The following is a 12,496-nucleotide window of genomic DNA, read 5'->3' as shown; positions in this document are numbered from 1 at the left end:
GTACATCGCTTAATGTGCGGTGTCAGCGAGAGGGATTCCACTTTGGATTAGATGGGAGCTGTTCTGCAAGAATGAATTACATCAGAAGAGCGAAGATGTTAACATACTGCAAAATGTATAAATGAAATGAAAAAATGAAAATCGCTTATTGTCACAAGTAGGCTTCAAATGAAGTTACTGTGAAAAGCCCTGAGGACTGCATGTATTTTAACTCTGTAGGGGCTAGTTAGAAAGTAAAGCCAATCATCAGCTAATAGTGAGAGGCAACATATATGAATAGGATGGGAATAGAAGGATACGGACCCAGGAAGTGTAGAAGATTGTAGTTTAGTCGGGCAGTATGGTCGGCACGGGCTTGGAGGGCCGAAGGGCCTGTTCCTGTGCTGTACATTTCTTTGTTCTTTGTTCTTTGTTCTAGATGAAGGTCATGTTCATGCAGAATTTTTTTTAGCAAAATGTTATGGAGTAGAGGAATAAAATTAAATAGAATATAACTGAAAAAGGCTGAAGCAAGGATTCACTGCAGATCAGATGGAAGCTCACGGGGGTGGGGTGGGGGGGAGGAGTAACGTGGGGGGGGGAGGAGTAACGTTTACAATAAAGGTTAATGAGCACTTATTGCAATGCAGAGCGTGGGAAATAAACTGGGGAACTGGAAGCAATTATTCTGCCAGAGAGTTGCACTTAATGGCATTAACAGAAACCCCTCTGCAAGAGGACCCTTGACTTAATCAACATCTGTGGTATGGAAACATTTTAGAATTGTGATATACATGTTAACTTCATCCTGAATAAAATAGAGAGAATAGTTATAAATTGTTAGTGTGATACATGATATTTTAGAATTGTTTGAGGGGCTGATAGATGTGGTAAATAGAAAAATAAAGCTGATGGAGCGTATTTGGACTTTAGAAAAGTCTTTAACATGGTACCATGTGTAAGATTAGAAGAGGAAGTTTAATAAAATTTAGTATACAAAATTATGAGGGGCATAGACAGAGTGGATAGTCAGAGGCTTTTCCCCAGAGTAGAGGGGTCAATTACTAGGGGGCATAGGTTTAAGGTGAGAGGGGCAAGGTTTAGAGTAGATGTACGAGGCAAGTTTTTTACGCAGAGGGTAGTGGGTGCCTGGAACTCGCTACCGGAGGAGGTGGTGGAAGCAGGGACGATAGTGACATTTAAGGGGCATCTTGACAAATACATGAATAGGATGGGAATAGAGGGATACGGACCCAGGAAGTGTAGAAGATTGTAGTTTAGTCGGGCAGCATGGTCGGCACGGGCTTGGAGGGCCGAAGGGCCTGTTCCTGTGCTGTACATTTCTTTGTTCTTTGTTTGTTGTTCTAAAGTGAATGAAGTGCGAGACAGTAGGCTAAGATAGGAGTCAAAGTTTTTGAAGGTTGGCAGTGTCCCAGAGTTTAGTTTGGTCCCATTCTGTTCACTGAGCAAGTGACCTAGGAGTGATGCCGAAGTTTGCATTAATCAAAACAGGAGGTATTATTTACCTTTTTAGTAAGAATTTTGATGAAATGGGAAAATATACTAGTGGCAGCTGGAATTCCGTTTCAGTAATTGCATCCTGCTTACCTTTTCAAAAAAATAAATATACATTGAACGAAGAGTCGGCTAGGTGTTGTGAAAGGGCAGAGGGATCTGGGTGTTAAGAGGTCCACAAGACATTAAAGGCAGCTGTGTTGATTGATGAAGCTGTTTTTGTTAATAAAAATAAATTGAGAAGCTGAGAAGCATAATGAAATTTGAGGTTTTATCTTAAGACTTGTAAAATCTAAAATTAAAAGTTAATGATCAGCCCATATAAAAACGTAAAGCCTTCCGAGCTCTGTCTTCACTGTAGGAGGAACATTGTGTCTTTGGAGAGTATGCAATACTGATTCACTACATCTAGTACAAAGAAATGAACAACTGAGGACTTCTTCATTAGAACAGTGAAGCTTGAGGTAATATGGCAGGATCGTTTAAGGTTATGAAGAGGTGGAAGAGGATAGTTAGAAGCGGCTACTTCCAGTAGTTGGGAAGGGTAGAATGAGGGACTATTGATCAATAGTGCCCATTCTACCAAGGCTTTGAAGAATCCCCTTCTCTTGACCTAATTTTGCTCTTTCTCCCAACCCATCAGTGTCTATGGAACAAAATTAACATGTTAAGTTTTTCTCTTGTAATCACTCAAATAGCAATTTATTTTTCTTTTGATCATTCGTGGGATGTGGGTGTCGCTGGTGGGGTCAGCATTTGTTCCCATTACTAATTACCCACATGAGGTTTGTGATGAGCTGCCACCATGTACTGCTGTGGTGAAGGTGCTCCCCAGCAAGGACTGGTGGGGCATGACCCAATGGCAGTGAAGTAATGGCAATTATTTGCACAGCAGTATGATGCGTGGTTTGAAGGTGGTTGTGTTATAGTGTGCCACTTATCCTTCGATGAAAGGAAGTTGTGGGTTTGCAAGGAGTTGTCTAAGATGTCTTGTCGATTTGCTGCAGTGCATCATGCCGTCAGTTTGACAACACAGGAAGTGGAGAAGTACAGTTAGTATTGTCTACATGCATGTGGAAGCTAATCCTATGGATCAGATCTTCTGGCTACTCATGCCAGGGGGATCTTCGGTCTGATGGCACACCACTGCTGTGGGTTTCCTGGCGGTGTGGGATGATTTCAATGGGAGATCCCATTGTCAGTGGCAGGACCAGAAGATCCCATTGCTGGCCAATGACTGCCCATCTCCGCTGCCAAGAGATGTGCTGCGGGGTGGCCAGAGAATCTCTCCCTATGTCTTTTGATAACATCATCATAGGTACATCATACACATGTAAAAGATGAGGTGGCCAAGGTCCTCGAGTTAAAGGTAGGAGCGGGTATCAAAATCATTGCCGTAGGTACCCTGGGAACACCACCATATGGAAGTTCCCCTCAAAGTCTCTTGCCACCCCGATGTGGAAAAATATCACCATTACTTCACTGTCACTGGGTCAGAATCCTGGAGCACCCTCCCTAACAGCACAGTGGGTGTGCCCACACCTCGGGGACTGTAGCGGTTCAAGAAGGCAACTCACCACCACCTTCTGAAGGGCAGCTAGGGATGGGCAATAAATACTGCCCTAACCAGCGATGCCCACACCCCATAAATTATTTTTTTTAAAGTCTAAATAGGTTGTGGAGGAATAATGCATCACAGGCATAGTACCTGTCAACAGTGGCAGGGGTAGAATTCTAATTGGAAAGATTTAAACAAGAATACCCAAGGTGGAATGATGGACTGGTTCAGAGCTAGGGTGGGGAGGTTTGTTGGACCCTATGAAAGAAGTTTTAAGAAATGCATCTTAATGTGGTTCAATAATAAATGATTTATAACTCCGAAAAGAGTGGTCTATTTTATGACACAGGAGAGAACTTGTGCTACAAATATCTACCACAAACCTTAATCTCTATGCCCTCCAAGGACTCGTGTTGTTTTAATTAATGTAACCATTGACTGCACCCCATTGTACACCTCCTGTGAAAACTCCCTCGTGGAAGACAACAAAGGGAATCTTTACCAACTGCCAAGTACCAATTGTATGTTATTTGTGATCCCAAACCATAGCCACATATGTCATTATGAAATTGAAGTCATGTACCATTTCTCAAAGTTCTTCGCAGCCAACTAAATACTTTTGAACTGTCGTCATTGTCGCATATGCAAGCAAATACAGCAGTCAGGGCCTACAAGTAGCAGTGAGATGAATGAGCAATTGATCTGTTTTCATTGTGTTGGTAGAGGGATATGTATTGGCCAGCGGTACCTGCAGGACTTCCATAATGCAATAGAATGATTATTTACGTAAATAGGCAGCCAAAATGTAGGTTGAAAGGCGGAGCCTCTCCTCAGTGCTGCGTTGAGGCGTCAGCACATGTCATGGATCAATGCTTAAACCTGCAGCCTCCAATTCAGAGGTGAGAATGTTAGAACTGAACGGCTGATACAATTAACTATTGGAGTATAGAACATGGACAGATCAAACCTTGATTATTGATTTTTGCATCTGTGAAATAGTGGAAAACTGATTTGTACCACACTTGTTATCTTGCTCAGAAGAAGGAACTAAAGAAAGTTGCATTATGCAGCATTTATCATATTTAAATGTTGAATAGCAATACTGGTAGCACGGTAAGGGCTATGGGGGCCTTCTATAAATTTAAAATGTGTCAAAGGAATGGGGGTGGGGTGGTGTTGCATTGAAGTAGAAAAAAGGGAATCTGGGAAGTTACAGCATTGGGAAAGAATTGGTGCTGCTCTTTAGAGGAATACCTTTTTTTATCGTGCAATGGATAATAACTTCGTCTTTTGGGAAAATATTCCCTAAACAGCCACTCGTTTGCGGCCGTAAATGAATGAACCCACAAATTCCTTTTGAACTTCTGTATCTTTCACTTTGTAATTACATTTACAGCCAGACATTGTACTTGAGTTCCATTTGAATTTGGTTGAATTCTCTTGAGATTTTTCTCTCCCATCCTTCCTGAAAGCATGGGGAATCTGGGATAGAGTGGTAATGGCAGGTCTTTGGCACAAGAGACAATTCTTTTTAATGGCATAGGCAATGAGTAATACCAGGCCACACTATTCTCTATCCAGATATTCCTGCTGCAAATGGAGTGGGTAGTGAAGCTAGACGGGAAGGGGCACCTGAATTATCGGACCAAATACAACCTGAGTTGACATTGACTGTGCACAGCATTTTTAAATAAATAATTGCATTTTTAAAATGTGTTCTGTTTAAAATGAACCTTTCCCATTTCTGTAGGTTATTTGAATGAAAAATTTAGAGTTTTGTGCTGTTAATGCTGAGATTACCAGGGTCATGGTATTGGACAGAAATTGTGTAGAATACAGCATTGACTGTTCTCATCCATGCCTATTTCAGCTCAAATTATCTTCTTGCTTCCATCTTTCATAAATTCGTGCAAGTCTAGAACTTTGTGATTTGCTTCATCTGCCACGTACTGTCCTGCACATCCATCACACACACACTCTCTCTTTTTCTCTCTCTCTCTCTCTCTCTCTCTAATATTGGTTCCCTGGGTCCCTGCAAACTGACTTTAAAGATCCCCATTTTTAATAACCCATGACTTCATCCCACCCTCTTTTTGGAAATCACCTCTTGTTATGGTATCCAGAATAGCATTTATTGCCTTTGTTTAATTCCAAATAATTTGCTTCTTCAACTCTGTCTTGTGTTATGGGCCAGGGTTTAGAGAAGCCCAAAGTGTATCATGGAGTTCACCTGACACACAACTTTTAATAGATTGTGGTGTGGGGAGTACACGGCCCACTCTACAGGTGTGGTACAGCAGAAATGGAAAAGTATTTTTTAAAGCAAAACAATGTTTATTCTATGAACTCAAGTTAACATTTTTAAAACATACAGTGAACATCTTAGCAACCATTAATCCAGAAAAACAACCCCCAAAGAATACAACACTAAGTAATCCTTAATAACTTCCCAAACAACATCTAGAAAACAAAAGAAACACCTTTTAACAGAAGCACATCAGGTTACATTCACTACTGAGAACATTTATAATTCCGAATTCACCAAATGATCAAGAGATAGTCTTTTCATGGCAGAGAGATCAACAGTACACCTCCTTTGTCTGGCTTCAGCTCCAACACTCTTTTCTCAAAGTGAAACTGAAAAGCAGAGCCAGAGCTCAGCTCCACACACACTCTGACATCACTGCAGTAACATGAGCAGCCAAACATTTCTTAAAGCGACATTCCCATGACACTTGTAAAGTCAATCTTTCAACCACTATGCCCCTGTCCTCTGGAATTCTTTCTAAAATTCTTGCTTCCTCTCGCTTTGTGTTCCAATGCCTTCCTCAAACGTATATACATAATGGGTAAATATCTATATGGAACTCTTGTCTGTTCTACAGGTTGTTAAGCACAGTGGGCCTCTGGGCTCATGTACATTCATTTTTGAAGTGGCAGGACATGTGCAATCTTAGATTTATAAATAGAGGAATCGAGTACAAAAGCAGGGAAGTTATGCTGCAACTCTCGTTGGGCCACAGCTAGAGTAGTGCTTCCAGATCTGGCGCCCACATGTTTTTAAGGAAGGCTGTGACGATCATGGGACAGCGCAGTGGGGATTTACTAGAATGATTAAGCCATAGAATTCCTACAGTGCAGAAGTACTGACCCTGTGAAAAGCCGCCTAATCCCCGTAATCCCATAACCCCACCTAACCTGCACATCTTTGGGCTGTGGAAGGAAACCAGAGCACCTGGAGGAAATTTTAGCTACAAGGTGAGGGTTGGAGAAACTGGGATTGTTTTCCTCCATAACAGAGGTTGAGGGGTGATTTGATACAAATAAACAAAATTAGAACAGGAACAACAAAGAAAGGCAGGTTCCCATTAGCTGCTGGTGCAAGGACTGTGGAGACACAGATTTAAGGATTTAGCTAAAGATACAGCGGCATGTGAAGGAAGAATGTTTTTTAAGTAGTGAGTGGTAATAACTTGGAACTTGCTGCCTTCCAGTCTGGTAGATGAATGTGAAGGTGATGAATTATTTTTGGAAAGAAGTTGGATAGGGTGGCACGGTGGCGCAGTGGTTAGCACTGCTCTCTCACGGCACTGAGGACCCTGGTTAGACCCTGGCCCCAGGTTGCTGCCCGTGTGGAGTTTGCACAATCTCCCCATGTCTGTGTGGGTCTTGTTGCCACAACCCAAAGATGAGCAGGGTAGGTGGATTGGCCATGCTAAATTGCCCCTTAATTGGGGAAAAATGAAATTGGGTAAAGAAGTTGGATAATACTTGGGAAATAAATTTGCAAGACAATGGGGATGGAATAGGGGAATGGGACTGACCAGATTGCTGTACAGAGTCAGCATTGACTCCAGGAATCAAATTACCTCCTGTGCTGTTATGAGTCTGAATTTTATGAATTATGAATGAATGAATAAGGATGACCTGTGAAGCAATCATAGAAATACGCTGCCGATATAAAAGACTGAAGTAAAAGATTACATCAAATTCACCAGAGGTGGTGATTTGCTGCACTTGGCTAGGCATGTTAGTATTAAAGCTCTATTTACTGTGTATTCATTCTGAGTAAAATGTATTTTTGATAGTGGACATTCTTTCCATTGATATCCCCTTGAAGAGCTTTATAATGGTAATGTATGAATAAATTGAATTAATAATTTATCATGAAGAAAGCTCTGCCTGAGGTAAGTTGCTTGCATTAATGTTACCTGTTTTTGCGATGAGTGACTTCTATGCCTGTGATCATATCACGTAATATATACTGGGCCATGCAGCCGAATTGCAGTATTAGTTTGAATTGTTCGGTGGGAGCACAACAATGAGCACTGTACACGAGTTGTTAATTTTATTGTCAATTTGCCAGTGGGGCACGCCAAATGCTGTGCTCTTCGAATTATCGAATGGCTATAACACTAAAGGAGGCCATTCGACCTATCATGTCTGTGCTAGCTCTCTGAACGCACAGTTCACCTAGTACCACTCCTCCACCTGCTCGCCTGATTCTTTTTAGATCATCCGATTTCCTTATTGAATACCTTAATTGAACCTGCCCTCCACTTCACTCTCTCAATGTATTCCAGACCCTAACCACTCGCTGGGTCAAAACGTTTTTCCTCTCATCACCATTGCTTCTTTTGCCAATCTGCCCAATAGTTCTTGATCCTTCCACCATGGGTATGGTTTACATAGAAACAGTCATAGAAAATGGCCCTTTGAGCCTGCTCCGCCATTCATTTTGACCATGGATGACTACAAATCCAATATCCTGATCCCTTCTCCTCCTTTAAATTTGAGATGTTTGGAGACTGGGAAACAATATCGGTCAACAAACGCAAGCATAATGGACAAACAGAATCTGGGGTGAGACAGGATATGGGCAGCAGACTTTGGTTATGTTGTATTTTGTGAAAGATTGGAGGCTGGCAAGGAGAGCATTGGAATAGTGAGTCTGAAGATCATTCATGTGCACAACAAACAGCAAGGGACCCAGCACCGATTCCTGTGAAACACCACTGGACACAGGCTTCCAGTCACAAAAAACAACCTTTGACCATTACCTCCTACATCTGCCTCCTACCACTAAGCCAATTTTGGATCCAATTTGCCAAATTGTCGTGGATCCCGTGGGCTCTACCTTCTTGACCAGTCTCCCATGCAAGACCTTGTCAAAAGCCTTACTGAAGTCCATGGAGACTACATCAACTACACTGCCCTCATCTACACACCGAGTTACCACCTCAAAAAATGTAATCAAATTTGTTAGATGTGATCTTCCCCTGATAAAGTCATGCTGACTATCCCTGATTAATTAATCCTTGCCTATCCGAGTGGAGATTAATTTTGTCCCTCAGAACATTTTCCAGTAATTTCCCTACCAGTGATGTTGGACTCTCAGGCCTATATTTATCTGTTTTTTCCCTACTTCCCTTTTTGAATAATGGTACCAAATGAGCTGTTCTCCAGCCCTCTGGCACCTCTCCTGTGGCCAGACAAAATTTGAAAATTAGCTTCAGAGCTCCTGCAAACTCCTCTCTTGTCTCACGGCAGCCTAGGACATCTCATGTGGGGACCTGAGGGTTTATCCACTTTTAAGCTCGCGAAAACCCCCGCCCTTGCAATGCTAAGCTGTTAAATTTCGTCACAGTCCCCTCTCTGCCTTCTCTACCTACATCGTCCTTCTCTGGAGTTTAGAAGAATGAGCGATGAAGTGATTGAAACATACAAGGTTTTATAGCAGGCCAAGGGACAGAGTGGACATGAGAGGTTGTGAATCTTTTCTAATTGTTCACCCACGAGGCGATGTGGATGCTACATCATTGCCTCCATTGAAGATCAACAGACTTTTGATCTCTCAGAGAATTGAGGGATATGAGGAGAGGACAGGAAAGTGGAGTTGAGGTAGATCAACTTTGATCATATTGAATGGCAGGCTTGAGGGCCCCACTCTAATTCCTTGTTATTTGTGGTGATACTCCCTTCAGCCGCGTAATAACCATATACATTTCTCTTTTGTAGCTATTGTGGATGATGAAAGACTCTCTGCGGAGGAAATGGATGAGAGGAGGCATCAGAACATTGCCTATGAATATTTATGTCACCTAGAGGAAGCCAAACAGTAAGCATTATTTGTCTACTTAATAGTGTGGAATCAAATTTGTTGAGCAAAATGGTCATAAATGTTCAAAAAACATTTCCTTTTGAAGTGGAAATCAGCCTAGCATTTATTTTCAAAATGTGAAATCTGGGGTGTGTTGGTGCACTGGTTTGCGTCAAGGCTACACTTTGAAAGGAATAATCCGTCTTCCTGATGCAGCAGCCTGGCTTGGTTTGCAGCACAATCATCTCATGGTCAGTTCCCCAATCCACAATTTGCGCACAATCTATGCTGGCGCTGGAGTTTGCATTATTGCATTTTAGGAAGTAGCAGCTTGAGATAAGATGGGCTGAGGCTCTGTCTACCTGTTGTAACAATATAAGTTTGATGTCAAATACCCCATGGAATTACTCGAAGATGAGTAGAAAATTCATTCACTGTCCTGACCAGTGTTTCTTCTTGAATCACAGCTCCTTAAAACAATTTTTAAAATTTGCTAACTGTTGATTTATTCAATTTGATTTGGATTTGATTTATTGCCATGTGTACTGAGGTACAGTGAAAAGTATTGTGCTGCTTACAGTCCAGACAGATTGTTCCATACATGAATGAACATCGGACATACATAAACACACAATGTAGTACATAGGCACAGGCATCGGGTGAAGCATATGGTGTGTAGTCCTACTCAGTAGAGATGTGTGAAGACATCAGTTCAGTCCATTAAAGGGTCATTCAGGAGTCTGGTAACAGCAGGGAAGAAGCTGTATTTTGAACCTGTTAGTGCATGTTCTCAGACTTGTGGATCGCCTGCCCGATGGAAGAGAGAATAACCCAGGTGGGAGGGGTCTTTGATTTTGCTGCCTGCTTTTCGAAGGTGGGAGGTGCAGACAGAGTCAATGGATGGGTGGCAATTTTGCGTGATGAACTGGACTGTGTTCGCGACTCTCTGAAGTTTCTTACGGTCTTGAGCTGTGCAGTTGCCATATCAGGCTGTGATACAGTCGGAAAGGATGCTTTCTATGGTGCATCTGTAAAAATTGGTAAGAGTCAATGTGGACATGCTGAATTTCCTTAGTTTCCTGACGAAATATAGGTGCTGTTGTGCTTTCTTGGTTGTAGCATTGATGTGGGTGGACCAGGACAGATTGTTGGTGATGTGCACACCTAAGAATTTGAAGCTGTCAACCATCTCCACCTTGGCACGATTGATGCTGACAGGGGCGAGTATGATGCTTTGCTTCCTGAAGTCAATGACCAGCTCCTTAGTTTTGCTGACATTGAGGGAGAGATTGTTGTCGTTCATGCCACTAGATTCTCTATCTCCCTCTTATATTCTGACTCATTGTTGTCCTAGATCCAACCCACTACGGTCGTGTCATCAGCAAACTTGTAATGGAGTTGGAGCCAAATTTAGCCACACAGTCGTGTGTGTGCTTAGGCAGTATAGGAGGGGGCTAAATATGCGTTGCGGGGCTCCAGTATTGGGGGCTATCGTGGAGGAGGTGTTGTTATTTATCCTTATTGATTGTGGTCTATGGGTCAGGAAGTCGAGGATCCAGTTGCAGAGGGAGGATCCCAACTCTTAGGTTTTGGAGTTTTGATGTGACCTTGGCTGGGATTATGGAATCTTGCTCTGTATAAAATAACATCACATTTGCCTTCTGTTCAAATTTTTTGTGTGTGATATGGTTTCATCTATTACATTTAAAAAGCAAATCATTTTATTTCTTCCAGAACAGGAAAATCTGACCTATGCTTAAAGTGGGCAGAAATAGTGGCACTATAATTGGCTTTGTGGCACAGGGATAGTGAGGGGAAAAAAAAGTTTTATTCAACTGTGATGCATTCCACATGGAATGAAATATTTAGCCGTGGAACTGTACCGCAACAGTCAATGGCTAGCATCTTGCAGTCAATGGTGAAGGAATGGCAACACCATTCATCATGTACAGCTGTCCTCAGACTCTTCCTGTTTTTTGCATGGCAATTTACTGTCATGAGGCATCCGAAAGGGAGCCTCTGCAGGGGATTTGGGAATTGTACAAAGAGGCTAAGCTGTAGTGTATATTTTCTACCCATCAGATTGCAGAATTGCTCGTGAGGCAGGCAAAGGTGGGGGATCAAGAGAGCAAGATGAAAAAGAAACATCTTAATAATTGAATTTTAAAGAAATCTCCACCAATAATTAGAATCTCTGTAAATGAGACTCCATAGACACAGGAGTTAATTTTCAGTGCTGGCGAGTGATTCAGTAATGATTATGATGTATCATTTTGAAAATTCATTTAGATTTGAGTTGGGAGTGCAGATGGCCCGGGATTGGGCGTGGCTTCGTAAATTCAATTTACGAGTCTGGTAGGTAGGGTTAAGGCGGGTCTACTGAGGTGGGATAGCCTTCCCCTGTCATTGTCAGGTTGGGTGCAGGCGTTGAAGATGAATATTTTGCCACGATTTTTATTTTTATTTCCGTGCTTGCCGGTCTTTTTGGCTAAATTGTTTTTATGGTTGTTGGTAGGTTGGCTTCATTGTTTGTCTGTGTAGGTAAGATGACTAGGATGAGGAAGACGGTACTTCAGTGGGGTGGCAGTCAAGGGGTTGGGACTTCCAACTTGTTGCACTGTTACTACAGCAAATGTGGAGAAGGTGCGGGGCTGGAGTAGGGAGACAGAGGCTTTGTGGGTGAGGATGGAGGCAGATTCCTGTAGGGGGTTGTGGTTCTGGGAGCTGGCAATGGCACCGCTCAACTTTGCCCCAGGGATGTATTCAGGGAGTCCTGTGGTGATTGCTATTCTGAAAATATGGAGGCAATTTCAGCAGTACTTTAGGTTAGGGGCGGGGTCAAGGTTGATGCCATCCGAAGGAATCATGGGTTTGAGCCGGGGAGAATGTATGCAAGGTTTCGGGGATGGGAGGAAAGAGGGGTGAAGGAGATTAAAGACTTGTTTTTGGAAGGGCAGTTTACCAGTTTGGAGGAGTTGGGGGCAAAATTTGGGTTCCCACGTGGGGAACATGTAGGTGGGAGACTTTGCAGAAAGGTCTTTCCAACCTTTCCAGTAGCACCTTCCTCCTCGTTGCCGGAGATGTTCTTGGTAAGGAGGTTGGAGGGTGGGATCGTCTCGGTGATTTATGGGAGGATTTTGAAAGAAGAGACGGTGTTCCTGCAGGGGGTCAAGGCCAAGTGGGAGGAGGAGTTGGGGATGGCGCTGGAGGAGGGGTTGTGGTGTGAAGTGCTGTACAGGGTGAATGCACCAACCTGTGAGCAAGGCTGGGGTTGATCCAGCTAAATATGGTACACTGGGTGCACCTGACCAAGTCTGGGATGAGCCGGCTGTTTGAAGGAGGTA

At 42.8% G+C, this 12,496-nt stretch overlaps 1 protein-coding gene across 1 annotated transcript in view; it reads left to right on the top strand.

The window, feature by feature from the left end:
• The window catches only part of iqgap2 (IQ motif containing GTPase activating protein 2), a 424,926-nt gene that overhangs the window by 28,602 nt on the left and 383,828 nt on the right, over positions 1-12,496 (top strand). The window contains exon 2 of the mRNA XM_072516040.1: positions 9,071-9,170. Within this exon, the coding sequence (XP_072372141.1) occupies positions 9,071-9,170 (100 nt within the window). The remainder of the gene's footprint in view (positions 1-9,070; positions 9,171-12,496) is intronic.

This window comes from Scyliorhinus torazame, chromosome 9 (genome assembly GCF_047496885.1).
Source record: "Scyliorhinus torazame isolate Kashiwa2021f chromosome 9, sScyTor2.1, whole genome shotgun sequence".
Classification (NCBI taxonomy): domain Eukaryota; kingdom Metazoa; phylum Chordata; class Chondrichthyes; order Carcharhiniformes; family Scyliorhinidae; genus Scyliorhinus; species Scyliorhinus torazame.
The sequence above is the reverse complement of the archived record's forward strand: the minus strand, read 5'-3'. Positions and strand labels throughout refer to the sequence as shown.